The 15,283-nt window shown below is 38.2% G+C and overlaps 2 protein-coding genes across 4 annotated transcripts; one reads left to right on the top strand and one right to left on the bottom strand.

Annotated features, from left to right (window-relative positions):
• Positions 1 to 18: 18 nt before the first annotated feature.
• Positions 19 to 3,723, bottom strand: LOC101160998 (protein FAM111A). Of its 3 annotated transcripts, none has more exons than XM_011483246.3 (4): positions 3,520 to 3,723; positions 2,650 to 2,702; positions 2,504 to 2,566; positions 19 to 2,315 (listed from the first exon to the last, which is right to left on the bottom strand). In XM_011483246.3, the coding sequence occupies exons 2-4, from the start codon at positions 2,689 to 2,691 to the stop codon at positions 582 to 584; spliced, it is 1,839 nt and encodes a 612-aa protein (XP_011481548.1). In that variant the 5' UTR covers positions 2,692 to 2,702; positions 3,520 to 3,723; the 3' UTR covers positions 19 to 581. The 3 variants fall into 3 exon arrangements, with proteins under 3 accessions (XP_011481548.1, XP_004076307.1, XP_020564390.1); XM_004076259.4 differs by having other exon boundaries at positions 3,491 to 3,722; XM_020708731.2 differs by lacking the exon at positions 3,520 to 3,723 and adding an exon at positions 2,839 to 2,954.
• A 3,822-nt stretch (positions 3,724 to 7,545) lies between these two features.
• On the top strand, positions 7,546 to 15,210 carry asl (argininosuccinate lyase). Its single transcript, XM_023962606.1, has 16 exons — positions 7,546 to 7,703; positions 7,926 to 8,120; positions 9,687 to 9,770; positions 9,985 to 10,041; positions 10,147 to 10,244; positions 10,338 to 10,415; positions 10,498 to 10,575; positions 10,661 to 10,713; positions 10,808 to 10,870; positions 10,983 to 11,097; positions 12,182 to 12,266; positions 12,624 to 12,683; positions 12,778 to 12,861; positions 14,010 to 14,090; positions 14,264 to 14,370; positions 14,471 to 15,210. Exons 1-16 carry the CDS (start codon positions 7,689 to 7,691, stop codon positions 14,613 to 14,615), a joined length of 1,398 nt encoding a protein of 465 aa, XP_023818374.1. The 5' UTR covers positions 7,546 to 7,688; the 3' UTR covers positions 14,616 to 15,210.
• Positions 15,211 to 15,283: the final 73 nt, after the last annotated feature.

The following is a 15,283-nucleotide window of genomic DNA, read 5'->3' on the forward strand; positions in this document are numbered from 1 at the left end:
AAAGGAATACACTAGAAGTCACTTTTATCAGATTTTAATACAGTTTCATTAGTCATGATTTGAAGCACACAGTATTGAACACTTTTTGCTTTTTAAAAACAAAAACAGAAAAAGTACAATGAATTTTATGCTACTGCACTGAGTAATGAGTAATCTATATTTGAAAAAACAAATAAATCCCAAAACATAATAAAACAACCAAAAAAAGGAAACCTTTTGTTGGCATTTCTTTTCAAGAACTTGATACAGGAATGAGTCAAGACTGAAATGTAAGAATTGGACATCCATACAAGTAAAATATACAAGAGTGAACAGATTTTTTCCAGCATTATTTTTTCTCTGAACTGGAGAGTGATGGTTAAAAATGTTTCTGGGACAGAAAAATCACATAATTATATTAAACAGGTGCATGTGAATTGCTTGGAGCAACAATAAAGTAAACAATAAGTGCAGAAATTAAAGCTTTAACTTTTATTAAAGCTGAGTTTAAAGCTTTCGTTTAATTTTTGCTTTTCACTGCTGGAATTTCTTTGTTTTACTGCAGTCAAGCCCAGGATAACTATAAAATGAGATGATGAGACCTAAACAACCTCCATTGGGACAGGTTCCTCAGTTTGGCAGAAAAACTCAAGGAATGTTTGTACAACTTTGTCATCCACACAGCTCCTTGCAGCTTCTTTGAACCGTTGGTTATTTCTGCTCTCAACTATTTTTTTGACACCGTCTTTGACGGCGGTGCCTCGAGTGTAGCTGCAATCAAGATATTCTCTCAAAACGTCAAACTTTTTTCCCTCCACCATTTGGATAATAAAATCTTCCAAAATGAAATGCAGAGGTTGGGCATATTCAACAACAGCCCGTCTTTCCATCCCTTCTTTGTCGTAGGTGAATCCTCCTGAATGCATTGCAACCACATTGCAGTGGTTGTCAAAAACAGGAGAGCCAGAGGAGCCTTCGAAAAAACTAGATTCGTATTTCAAAAGTTTATCAGCAAAGAAATACTTGGTTATCAGGGGAACCCTATCAACAACCTGGCTGTGTGGAACAATCAAACAGGGGTCGATCTTTTTCACACCTCCCTGAGGATGCCCGATAATGCTGATTCCACCACCATGTGGAAGGAAACCAAAGTGCTCTAAAAGACCAGGAGGCAGTGTCTGATCGGAGTCTAGCCTCAACAAAGCCCAGTCCCGTATTTCAGGCTTGTATTCAAAACAAACCACATCTTTCACTTCCAACCCCACATCGGCTTGGTCCAGACTTTCATATGAGAAATGAACAGAAACCTTTTCCTGAAGCTGGCCACAGTTTGAGTTGTAAATGTCTTTTATGACATGGCCGTTTGTTAAAACAAAGCTTCTAAACCAAAGAAAGCCACTTCCTACCGCCCCCCCATTTATTCTCACTTGACAGACTGAATCGCTAAGACGCATCAGTTTTTTCATTGTTTTCACCTCCTGGCACATCAGAGCATTCCGACTAAACTCCTGATGGAGTAGATCTGGGACAGATGAAAGCTCAGATTTGGTTTTCATGCCCTTCACATAATCTTCAATCTGTGAGCGCAAATGATCCTGCATTGGTTTGGATGAAGCATCCTGCTCCACCATCTCATTTTTAAGGTTCCCCTTTTGTCCGTTGTCATCTGAGACGGGACTCTGGTAGTCACTGGACGCTTGGTAAGCATCATCAAGACTGCTGGACTGACTATCGCCCTCAGGTGGTTCTGACTTGTTGACCAGAACCACCTGGAAAGTTTTGTCATCAAGATCATCAACAAGATTTGACAGCTCGGTTTGAACTCCAGTAGTTGTGCAGGACAGAACAAAGTTCTTCTTGAATATGTAATGGCAAAAACGGCCATCTTTCTTCAGAGCGTGCTTCACCTTTTCCCCTTTGTAACCCCAGACAGTAATTTCATCCACCTTTGCTTTCAGTGCAGGGTTGTGCAGGATTTTAACTATATTTTTACCTCCTCTTGCAAGAACATGAAATCGTACTAGATCACCAGATCTTTTCCCTCTGAAAATTCTGACACGAGAACTAGCTGCTTTATTCGGGTTGTCTGATGCTTTTATGTATTTCAAAGTTATAGGTCCCCTTTCCAATAAAGAACATGGAGAGTGGGAACAAATCCCTCTTCTACCTTGAACAATAACAAGCTCTTTGTCTTTGTTTTTTTCGGCAATTGCTTTAAAGCTACCACTGTTTTTCAGTGAATTCTCAATAGTTCCAGCTTCACTGCAGGTTGTTCTTGTGAGTTTCTTGGTAATGTAGCTCCACTCAAAAGAATGGGTTGAATGCAGATCCTCTTTCTGGGGAAAGAAAAAGACAAAATCATGATCTAAAATAGAACATTTTGATTACTTCAAAGCACTAAATTCTGTCACGCAATTTTGCTCGGATGATTTGTGACAACAGTCGTTTACAGTTACAGTATTCAACTTTCATTTTGCGCTTTATTAAGACATGCACATGTACAGAAGGACTAAAAGACCCAAACCTTTTTGGGGATTTGTGAATCAGGGGAAGGTGTGTTTCTGATATTCTGGTCTCTCTCCTGGAGCTGCCAAAATCATATATTACATATATCAAGTATACAATATTATGTTTAAATGGTTTGTATATAGTTTTAAAGTAAAAAGCTACCTTCAAAATATTTGCTCCAAAACTCTTTTTCAAAGCCGTCATGTTGTTGTTGGCTGTGGGGTTTAAAAAAGAGAAGAATAGGACTTATTGATGTAAATCATAAATCGCACTGTTATCAATGCAAAACAACGTGACTGAACACAACCAGTAATGGCAGCTATAAGTTTGGGTTAACTTTCAAAAACCCACCAAAACATAAGAAAAGTTTTTCTTTTACTGAAAATTTCGTCGGGAAAACTTGTAGTCGCAGAAGTCTTGTTCTGGGCTTTAATGTAAAACAGACACTGATTTAATTTGCGCTACTGGTGGCGCTAATCTCTTCTCGTCTCTTCTGGTTCCAAAGTTCTGGAAGCTTCTTTAAAACTCCGCTTTCACTTTTGGATTGCAACAACCAAAACAAACGTCCACGACATAATACATCGATAATTACCACAACCACGGAAGCCGAAAACTTTTTTTTTCTTTTTACGTTTTTTTGTGAAAAAACGGAGCCCCCGGGAGAGCTCTGTATATGATAACGACATTTTACTACAGTAATTTCTCCCTTGCTTTACCGCACCGATGAGGCTCATTCGGAACCTCAATACACAGAGACGGTTCTGTTTTTAGTCCGTTTATTTTGTGTTGTCGGCTTCCGTACAAACAAAACTACATATAACAGTTTTGAACCACGTCTGTCTGTCTGACTGGAGCAAACTTCTTTGGCTCTTTAACGAACACGGCCTCGGTACTGTTCGGTTGACTTCGGTTTTGTCTACTCGTTTAAATAACATTAGTAGGTAGTTTATAAAGTTTATTGTACAGTTGAAATCCTAAACGCAAACGAAACAAGAAAAAATACCACTTGGCTTGCGTCAAGAACAGTCGTACTAGTAGAACGGGGACTTCTTCGCTCTTGAGGTTTTACAAGTGTCTTTGTAATAATGTCTCCAAGTGAATGTTCAGCTGCTAGCTTCTTTCTTCTTGTGGTGTGTTATGGCGGGTGGTAAACAGCGCATACGTGCATTACCACCGAGAGTTCTTATAGTTGAATGGCGGGAAAACATTTCAAATTTCCGCTTTTTGACCCCTTTCTTCTTCTTTTGTTACATTTCGGCTGCCTCAGTACCTGTTGGCATACAACTTTTAGGTGCATGTCCGCCACCTACTGGTACGGAGTGTTAATCAAGAGTTTGATTTCTCCGTATTTTTAGTGTATAATTTCATGTCAATTAATGTTTTTTGCCATCATTATTCCTCCCTCTCAAGCTTATCTAATCATCTTTGTCTTCCTCTAAAATCAAAGGATAAATTTGTAACTTAAAAAAACTACACTCATTGCTCAATATGCCATTCATCTCCCATTTTAATTTCATTTTCACAAGTTGTTTTTTAAGAATTTGTCTTTGATTAGTGTGCTTCCTGCATTTTAATACTATATGTTCCATATTGTCATACTTGTTGCAAAATTAATTCTTTCCATCAATGTTCTCCAATGATTAAATGAATAAAGATTGTTACCCGATTGAGTGTGACCAGACCTGAGTCTGGACAATGCCCTGCTTTGTAGTTTATTTTGAACCTTAAATTCTATTCATTTCCCTTAAAGGAGCTATGCCATGCAAGATCACATTTTTGAAATTTGAAGTGTATTATATTATTATAATATATATATAATATAATATATTATAATACTTAATATACTAATTATTATAATATGTATATTCAACATATTTATATATATATATATATATATATATATATATATATATATATATATATTTATATATATATATATATATATATATATATATATATATATATATATATATATATATATATTTATATTTATATATTTTTATTTTATTTATATTTATACAGTACATACTAAAAGTTTGGACACACCTTCTCATTCAAAGAGATTTTTTTTAGTTTCATGACTATGAAAATGGTAGATTCAAACTGAAGCAATCAAAACTATGAATTAACACATATGGAATTATGTACATAACAAAAAGTGTAATACAACTGAAAATATGTCATATCGTCACCTTAAAATAATTGCCTAAGTCATTTTTTGTCAAAAATGATTTTTTTTGCCTAAATCCTCTCCTCATGATGCTGGCCACCTCTGGTAAATTTGCCTTCATTCTCAGTTAAACAGAACATGCCATTCTACTCCTTTAGTATAATTGCCTATGTCAAGAGTGTGACTTACGCAGTTTTATTTTGCCAAAGTCACGAGTCAATGTGATTTAGAAAATCTTATAAGCATTTCATGATGGCTGCTGGTTCAAGAAATAGAAGTGTTTTTTTTCTCTCCAGATTTTGTTGTAATTATCATAATTCATGGCTCCTTCCATATTGGTAGGTAAAAATGTTTACTATGTTATATACTAGGCTAAAAATATTCAAAAATTTCATCTTTTGATCATTTTCTTAGTTAAAATTTCAGTATAGGAAGTCAGCTAAAAAATGATATAACTAAAATGGCTTTTAATGGCTTTTAGAAGTGATGCTATCTTGTCAAACAATGTTTGAATGAACAGTAGGATTTTGATGTCTCATTTTCTCAACAGTCCATAATTCAATTAACATTTTGATACTGTATTGTTACTACAATCTGAAAAGAATTCCAAAGGACCTTCTGGACTTTTGTTCTTTTTTAGTCATGTGTAATATGAGTTATCATAACATGATTTGACTGGTGTAATAGTATGCTGTTCTGCTGTATTTAAAGGCAACTTACAAACCATTATGGATGTCCTAAATGTAGCTTAATGAAATAGACTGCAAGATAATGTTTCTCAGAGTAATCATACATTTTTGAAGAGTCATACGGCCAGTCGTACATCACCGTATGGGTCACAAAAATTACCATAAAGAATGTTGCTGAGACATCCTAGTCCTATTTAGCATTTTTCTACCAACTGAAGCTTAAAAATGGAAAAAAGTTAAAGTGCGCAAGGCACTTTTTTCTCTTCACTTGGTCTTCCTGAAAAACGTAAAAAAATGGTTGAACAATCCCATTGACTGTGAAAAACATGCACCAACCACATCTAAATCTGGACCTAGGAGAGACAAGCAGATAAAGGCTGAACCTGAATTGTCAAGAGTTGATTCACACTATACTGCAGAAGCAGAGCTACCTACAAAGACTAGAATTCCTTCACCCAGGTACAACCCTCTCCTAACTACATTGTGAATACCAACAGAAGGCTACAACTTTGTGTTTTATTCAAACACGGGAATACTAGTAGTGATGTATTTGACCCATGTGTCTACAAGAAGGATGACGCGAGGCAAGCGAAGTCTCAGGACAAAGATTGTGCCAATGAAGAGAAGTCTGTCTGGACAATGGACTTGCAAGCTCCTGTGTCCACTGGCGCTCCATTTATGCTTTCCCTGCCAGCATCTTACACCCTGCAGTTATGTGCTGGATTGTTTCAGGTGCCTCTTTTCACAGCCTACACCTTGGGACTTGTCTGGTTTGGTAGATCTCAGCCTCTATTGCTCTGGTGCTCAGGGCTTGTTCCTGGGCTGCCAGGATGAGTGCTTCAGTGCTGTCCTATAGGCCAGCCCTTTCTAGCCATTGGTAGGACTTCTAGATATCAGCCACTTCAGTTATGGTCCGGTGGTACATCCCATGCAGGGGTTTGTCCTCCCAGGAGAATCTGTCCTCCAGCACTGTATCCTCTGCTCTCCATTGCCTGAGACATTCACTGAGCACACTGTCAGTTGGGGCCTTGAGCTTGATGTACTCATGCATCTTGGATGTTTCATCCTGGATATTGGCTTCTACACTCACTAGTCTTCGGCCTCCTCGGCTAGCATACAGTCACAGGGTGCTGGATTTGGGATGGAACCCTCCAAGCATGGTGAGGAGCTTTCGTGATTTAACATCCGTGGTCTGTATCTCTTCCTTTGGCCATCTTATTATTCCTGCAGGTAATAATATACAGGAACATGTGTGCAGAATATGAACTGGAAACCCCAAGGTCAAAATGGGAAACACCTCCGAAGGTGGTAGAGAATGAGAGGGCAAAGATCCTGTGGGACTTCCAGGTCCAGACTGATAGGATGGTAACGGCGAACCAACCAGACATTGTAGTGGTGGATAAAGAACAGAGGAAAGCCGTTGGGGTGGATGTGGCAGTACCAAGCGATGGGAACATCAGGAAGAAGGAACCTGAGAAACTGGAGAAATACCAGGGACTCAGAGAAGAACTGGAGAAAGCATGGAAAGTGAAGGTGACAGTGGTGCCTGTAGTAATTGGAGCACTCGGGGCAGTAACCCCCAAGCTGGAGGAGTAGCTACAACAGATACCTGGAAAGACCTCAGACCTCTCAGTCCAGAAAAGCACAGTGCTAGGAACAGCTAAGATACTGCAGGACCCTCAAGCTCCCAGGCCTCTGGCAGAGGACCCGAGCTTGGAGGATAAACCACCCGCGGAGGGTGAGAAGGGCGTTTTTTTTTATATAGATGTCAACCTTCACCAATATTTAGATTTTACTGTCAAAGATGTTATTTGTCTAATCCATTAAAAAACAAAGTATTTGGAGTTTGAAGAAGTCTGTCTAAACACTGTATGAAAAATGAGCTGAGGTTTGGTAAATGTGTTCATTTTTAATTCAAATCTATTTTAATAAAAACTAAATCTTTAAAAAAATAAAGTATATGACATGTATTCAAGAAAAGGATTTTACTTATCAATAACCAAATAAAAAACTGATGCAAACTGATAATAGAAGACGACAATAGTCAAGCAACAACAACGATAATAATAATAATAATAATAATAATAATAATAATAATAATAATAATAATAATAATAATAATAATAATTTTAAGAAAATTTATTTTGGTTAAACCGGAAACACATGCCCTGATTTGTGACGACATTCTGCATAGCAACAGAGGAAGATTTACGTGTCCTCGACTCGAGGCGCTCCTCAAAGAGACGCTTGTAGCCTCAGTTAACCCTGGTTGTTCGCACTGCTGACGCTACAGTTTTGACTGTTTACTTTCCTCTACAACAGGACACCTGCCGATTTATAAAATGTCCAATAGTGAGGTAGGTGCAATTGAAAACGTTATATCTTCCTTTTTTATTTTACATTTCCCGTATGTTCATTGCTGTTTAACCAGCAGCTCAGCTGTTTGCTAACATAACAAACGATCAACCTGGTTCTCCTTTGCCGAAATCCGTTTCTGTGGCTAAGAATTAACCGCCTAAAGTAACATGAACGGGTTTAGTGTGCAGTCATTGTGTTAATTTGTCGCGTTTGTCTTGAAGGGAAACAAACTTTGGGGAGGCCGTTTCGTTGGAGACACGGACCCAATCATGGAGAAGTTCAACGCTTCCATCGGTTACGATCAGAGGATGTGGGACGCAGATATCAGAGGAAGCAAAGCTTATGTCAAAGCGCTGGAAAAAGCGCAGCTGGTCAGCAGTGAGGAAAAGGAGCAGATCTTACGTGGGATGGATCAGGTGAAGTAGTCTGTTGTTGTTGCTGCTGGCTCCATCACTGAATCAACCGGTCCTGAGGATTCATTCATTCATTCATTCAGTTGTGGTTGTAGTGCAGCGTTATTCTCTCTCTTTGAGCCAGACAGGGCACTTTTTCCTTGATAAAAATCACAAGGCACATTACCAATTAAATATGTAAAAATGAAATAAAATCAAAGTTATGTTTTGTCAAAGCGTCTTGAATAAGAATCAAATAAACAGAAATAAATCAGTCTTTTTTTATATCCACCTACTCGGTGTGAAAACAGGACCTATTTGGATGACATTCTGGCAATTTCTTTAGTTTACTAACAATTAACCGATTTGTCATTTTATCCAGCCAGATTGATCTATCTTAATTAACTTATTAATCAAATCGACTTTACGTTAAAAATAATTTCGAAATGAAATAAACAGATTTTTAATCGATCTTGGAGAGTAACATTTGGACTGAGGCGTGGTAGGTTTATTTTTACTTTAAGGTAAAATGACTGTCATTACACTGGTCAACACATCAAAAAATGATCAAGCTATCATTCCAGTCCAATGTGTGAAAACAGTGAGACATGTGAGACATGTGACCATACAGTGTGGTATCATGACTTTATCATGTGGAAAAACAACAGTGACTTTGTGAAACTAAAATGTGAATTGATTAATGTGTTTATCTGTCTGTTAGTTCACATATTTAATTTAGACTTGATTATCTTGTAAGAAATTCACTAAATCTGGAAATCTTCACCTGCACTGTTCAGTACCCAGTTATTTCTCAGAGTCCCACTGGTTGAATCTTTGGCTAAAGACGTCCCTAGATTGATTTTAGGTCAGTGAATTGGATTGTTCAAAATGAACCGATATTAACTATGAATCGTATCGTCAATTGCACATTATGATATGAATTAAATAGTTGTTAAAATGAATTGTTATTTCCCTGTGTTTGTCACATTTATTACTCAAATGAGGTGCATTAGTGCATCGCTGCATACTCTGGTGGTTAGGCAATGACAGCTGTCAAAATGCCGTGGTGTAGCATTCCTGCATTCTGCTGAGTGTCGTTATGACAGCAGCACCTTCAGATTCAACCAGGGCAGGTTTCAACATGTCCTCTCCAGCCTACTGTTCTGTTTTACAAGTCAGCAGTTCAGTACACTGTTTCCCTTCAACTTTTAAACACAAACATTTGTTTTTTCCAGGCTTTGTGTTAAAACCATCTCTCACGGCTCACAGGTTGAAAAACACTGGTTTAGTGCATCACTGCATACTCTCAGGTGGTTAGGAGATGACCGCAGTAAAAAATGCCCTGTTGTAGCATTCCTGCATTCTGCTGGGTGTGTTGTGGACAATACTGTCATCATGTGACAGCTGCAGCTTCAGTTTTATTCAGGGCAGGTTTGAACATGTCATCTCCATCCTACTGTTCTGTTTGGACAAGTGAACAGTTCCATAGACTGTTTCCCTTCAAACCCAAACATTTGTTTTTTGATTACAGGCTTTGTGTTAAAGTCCACTTAAAGTGACCATCTTTGATGTTTCCCCCCCCCCCTGCAGATTTCAGAGGAGTGGTCTAAAGGTAACTTTGTCATTAGACCTGGAGATGAAGACATTCACACTGCCAATGAACGCCGGTTGAAGGTGATGTGCAGCTGTCCATTGCATACATCCTGTTCACACACATCTGCCATTGAGCTTTTACACAGCCTGCTGTGAGTTACTCCACTAATGTCTAAGCGAAAGTCTGGATGTTTGTTAAACTAAAAACCCATGTTTTCAATGTAAACGTTACTTTATGACGTTTGCTTTATGAAATGTGTACAATATTAATTATGCTGTTGCCCTTTTTTTTCAGGAGCTCATTGGTGCCCCTGCAGGAAAACTTCACACAGGCAGAAGCAGAAATGATCAGGTTTTATTTTAGTTTATTCATGTTTTTATTGTACCTTTTAGGTTTGTTTAGCATATAAATTCATAGAAAAGCTTTAGAGTTGCACTTTGTGTTCTGGTGGACCAGGTGGTGACTGATATGAGACTCTGGATGCGAGACGCCATCACCACCCTGACAGAAAATTCTCTCCAGCTCATCTCGACCATGGTGGAGCGGGCATCCGTGTAACTAAGACCGACTCGCAAATGGAAACTCATCTTCTGTATATTATTACTGAAACTGTTGGTGTTAACCTGCATTTCCTGGTTCCATCACAGGGAAATCGAGGTTCTTTTCCCCGGATACACCCACATGCAGAGGGCTCAACCAATCCGATGGAGCCACTGGATTCTAAGGTGACTCTGAAGTCTACATCTACACGCCCTTTTTTTTAAAACTATTTTAATTAATTAAATTCTTTGGTACGTGTTTCCACAGTCATTCTGTCGCTCTGAGCAGAGATGTGGACCGGTTACTGGAGATCAAGAAAAGAGTTAATGTCTTACCTCTGGGCAGGCACGCTGTGAACGCGATTTCTGACAGCAGTTTTGATCCGCTGACATACTCAAGTAACAAAAAAAACTATTTCTTTTTCTTTCAGTGGTGCGATTGCAGGGACGCCGCTTGACATTGACAGGGAGCTTCTTCGGAAAGGTCAAGGCTGCTGTGTTTTTTATGTTTAATTGCTGCTTATTTCTTTAGAACTAATGAGAAGAAATACAAAATGTTCTTGTTTTTTAAATTGCAGAGCTGGGATTTGATGCAATCAGTCTGAACAGCATGGACGCCACAGGCCAGAGAGACTTTGTTGGTATACAAATGATCCTTATTAGTCAGTTGTTAATATGTGGAATAAAAATACTACAAGTATTTCACACTAAAAGTATCATTGAGTTTAAAGTTGTGTTTTTTCCTTGTTTTAGTGGAGTTTTTGTTCTGGGCTTCATTGTGTTTGACACACCTCAGTAAAATGGCTGAGGACCTCATGCTGTACAGCACTAAAGAGTTCTCCTTTGTTACGCTCTCTGATGCCTACAGGTCAGTTTATGTTTTTACCTGCTCTAAATGATTGGTTGTGATCACTACAGAGGCCCTGCTACATCCACAGGCTCACTACAAAAAGTTCCAGATGATGAACAGTCAAATTCTTTAGTAGAGATGCGACATATCCTCATCTAACGAAGCTTTGACATAATTTAGCTGTAAATTAAAACAAAAACATGTAGGTTCAGGTGGGAAGCTAGTTGTTGGTGGAGAAAAGCTTTCTATAAAACTGTACTAAGGTGTGTAAAATGAATTATTTCAAAACTATATTCATATATGCACATTTTATTTATGAATGGAGGGATATGCAGTTAAAGTGAAGGATATGAAGGTGCTGAGTGGACGACATGGATGCTAAAACATTCAACACATGGATGCATTCATTATTTGCTAGATTAAAGATGAAAAAGTATCTTATAGGACAGATGTGGTCCTTAACAGAGTTTCATACCGTGTAGTACTCATTTAGTATATTTTATCATTTCACTCAGTCAGGAATAATATGGGATGTTTAATAGCAGTCCCACCTAATGACTAACTGAATATAATCTGAGCAACGAAAAAAAATTTCTATGATAACAATCTAAATGTAAATAAAAACAGTAAATGGGTGAAAACATTGAGCTGTCATTTGTGTTAGAGTTGTTCCTCAAACCCATTTTATTCTCAGTCTTAGAGATCACAAACACAGAAGTCTGAAAGACTTTGGTGTTTTTATAGTTCTTATGGCCTTTTTTCTGATAGAAGAGGATATATATTGAAAGAACATTTTTTTCAAATATTGTGAATCAGGAGCAGATGTAAACAAAGAGCTCTCAGTAACAGGGAGGGGAAGGGGGCTTATGTTGCTTTAGCTTACAACTTCTAATGAACTCCTGCTGCTCTGCAGAAACTAGGTCCTAGAAAACAACACAGGTCTTTTTGATTCTGGCTAAAAACGGCATCATCATTATGCTTTTAAAATAGATCATAAGATGATCAAAGTGGGTCTTAACTCTACCTACGTCTCAATAGTCATGACCTGCTTGAGCTGTGTAAAGCTGTGCCTTTCTCTGTTAATGTGGACCTGGACCTCCAGCACCGGCAGCAGTCTGATGCCCCAGAAGAAAAATGCTGACAGCCTGGAGCTGATTCGGAGTAAAGCAGGCCGTGTTTTTGGCAGAGTAAGAACTTTTGAAGTATCCTTTCAGAGAAACATTTGCTTGCCGGTAGTTGTACTGTCGTGCTGTTGTTTAGTTCTACAGCTTCATTAGAAAACATTGAACTTGCCAAAACAAAATTTCAATCAGTAATGCATTTATTTTGGAAAAATTTTCTTTCATGTTTACAATTCAAATAAATGTTATACATTATAAAATAGAAACATTTTCTCTGGAAAATGTCTGAAGGCAGAACTGGAACTCTTTATGTCTGTACTGTTAACATTATATTCTGGTGTAGTTGCAGTCTTTCTTCGCCACTTTCATTTCAACTAACTGCATTTATTTCTGTCAAACTCTCATTTGATTTATACGTTTCAGTGTGCGGGGTTCATGATGACCCTGAAAGGCTTACCCAGCACATACAACAAGGACTTGCAGGTACAGTTGATCGTCTCACAACACTCCTTTCTCTAACACAGGTTCATTTTGTCTTTATTTTCCCTTCATCTTGCTGCATTTCTAATGATTTCAGGAGGACAAGGAAGCCATGTTTGAGTGTTTTGATACTGTTCAGGCTGTGCTGCAGGTGACCACCGGAGTCATGTCAACTCTCAAGGTCAGTGTCTGGCCTTTTAGGCCAGAGGGGCGGGGCATGACACAAAAGAATAGAGGTAACATTCAGATCTGTCTGTCACTTGATTTCATTATTCAGATTTAACCCTAGAGCACTATCGCCGAGGGATTTTCCCCCAAGCAAAACTATTTCTATGTATTTCAATATGTCGCGTGTCATGGAGTCTGTGCCTTCATCATGGAAGTCTCACACCTTTCAGGGATGGGTGGACCAAAGACCAAGTTTCTAGTATCATTTTAATATATTTTAGGAATTTTTGTTCTCAAATTCCTTATTTTTCAGTAATTCTTGAGCATGTTTTTAGGAACTTCCTATGTTTTTCTTTTTTATTTTGTTACACATACCACAGTTGAAAATAAAATAAAACCACTCTAATTTATCATATTTTGATCTATTTTTTTTACAAGTAATTTTTGTTGGGTATATTATATCGGGTAAAAATTACCCAGCAAAAGTGGTGGTGTAACTTTTCATAGCAAAAGGGATTGAGGGTTAAAATATGTCAGGAGTTTTTTAGCCTCTAAATCTTTTAATCCAACCAATGGGGTCATACTAAAGACCCCCAAAAATGGGATCATTACGTTCCTGCTTGACACTCAGCAATAAAGGGTTGGGTTGGGAGCCTAAACCTATATAGTTCCATAGCTCAGCTGTGACTACAGCTCACCACTGCCCCCAGGGGATGAGTCAAATGATTTGGCACATTAAAGTGTGACATCTAATGGGACTTTTGCTTTAAAAAGACTGACAATTAATGAAAGTTTAAAAAGTTTGCAACTTTTTTGTGTCCTGTAAAAATGTAACCCTCTTTTTTTTTAAAGTGACTTCATAGCTCCACGTCAAACTAATATTCACCTTGAAAAATGTGGGATAAGTTGTTACCAATAAGAAGAGGGGATAACTAGGTCTGGAGCCGACATTTTAACTGAAAACCTCAAAGTAGAAAATATGTCTGCTCATCTGTACTTGGATAGTAAATATATTAGTTTAGGTTGGCACGAAACTGTGCAGCCAATCACACAAACCTATATTGCTTTATTTCTTTTTTTCAGCACCACACATCTGAGAAAAAAACACTAAATCTGCAGTGAAACTGTAAATATCCTGAGCTTGTTTTTCTTGTATTGCAGATTAATCAGAATGTGATGGAGGCCGCTCTCAGTCCGGATATGTTGGCCACTGATCTGGCCTACTACCTCGTGAGGAAGGGGGTGAGTCGTACTAGCGTAAAAAGCTATTTTGAAAAGAACTCGAAAGAATTGTACGCGTTTGATCGATTCAAATGCAATGTGAAAAGCTCAGTCCTTAGAATATGTAAATATTAACAGGGTTTATGCACAGTAGCTCGGATCAGAGCTCATTCCAACACTCCTCTGTATTGTAGGTCCCGTTCAGGGAAGCCCACGGTCTTTCTGGTAAAGCTGTGTTCAAAGCAGAATCAAAAAACATCGCCTTGAATCGGCTCACTGCGGAAGACCTGAGTGACGTCAGGTGCCGTCTTTCTAAAGTTTGCTTTCTGAAAAAAATCCTTTTTGTTTTCTATTGTGTATTCCACCATCTTTCCCTCTTTTAAATATTTTTTCTTTTGCAGCCCCCTGTTTGGAAGCGACGTATCTTCAGTGTGGGACTACAGCAGCAGTGTGGAGCAGTACAGTGCCCCTGGAGGCACTGCCAAGACCAGCGTGGTTGCACAGGTGGAACACCTGAGGAACTGGCTAAGGAAACAGGCCCAGTGACGTAGACCCAATTAACCCCTTTAAAAATCTGAATTTGATTTGCTGAAAGGTTTTAGATGAGATAAAGCTGTCAGATAACAGAGGTCCAAATGAATTATTTATAAGAATTCTGCTCTGTCCTCCTATAGTTCATAATGAGGGGTGATCATGTCATATTTGTCATAATTCAGAGCCTTTTGATTACGTCTTACTTGGCCTGAGTGAAACCGCTGGACAAATAAGTAAGAAAGTGTTACATGTTATGAAAAGAAGAGTGACTGATTCTCACTATGAAACCATCAATAGTTCTGGATTAGGGATCTGCTCAGAGATGTGTGTGGTGGTAGTTGAATTTTATTAATACTAAAACAATGTTTGAACTTTTCACCCTGCCTTTTTTTTAACAGTTACTTAATGATTTGAGGCAAATGCATTTTTGGGATCAGTTCGGAACGTGTTGCCAAAACTGTCCTGAGAGTTCCAAGTTGTTGAAATGCCAGAAACGAAGCTCATTAATCCAGATCTGAATCTGTTCTCTTGTGACAAAGTGTTTTAGTGCTCTTCTTTTTTCCATGCAGGAAATAAAAAGTTCTCGCAAAGGACAGAAAACTGCAAACATCTTGTTGTCTCTTCTATTGACATATTTCAGATTTATATAACTTCCAAAATGAGATTGTTGTGGCATTTAA

The sequence above is a fragment of the Oryzias latipes genome, chromosome 14, assembly GCF_002234675.1.
Source record: "Oryzias latipes chromosome 14, ASM223467v1".
Classification (NCBI taxonomy): Eukaryota; Metazoa; Chordata; class Actinopteri; order Beloniformes; family Adrianichthyidae; genus Oryzias; species Oryzias latipes.

Bases quoted from the DNA above. Each gene is read 5' to 3' on its own strand.
- LOC101160998 (XM_011483246.3), bottom strand. From the start codon at position 2,691: ATGACGGCTTTGAAAAAGAGTTTTGGAGCAAATATTTTGAAG. The intron at 2,567-2,649 runs GTAGCTTTTTAC...TGATTTTGGCAG, and splicing joins TTGGAGCAAATATTTTGAAG to CTCCAGGAGAGAGACCAGAA. The intron at 2,316-2,503 runs GTTTGGGTCTTT...TTCTTTCCCCAG, and splicing joins ATTCACAAATCCCCAAAAAG to AAAGAGGATCTGCATTCAAC.
- asl (XM_023962606.1), top strand. The intron at 10,714-10,807 runs GTCAAGGCTGCT...TTTAAATTGCAG, and splicing joins CAGGGAGCTTCTTCGGAAAG to AGCTGGGATTTGATGCAATC. The intron at 14,371-14,470 runs GTGCCGTCTTTC...TTTCTTTTGCAG, and splicing joins GAAGACCTGAGTGACGTCAG to CCCCCTGTTTGGAAGCGACG.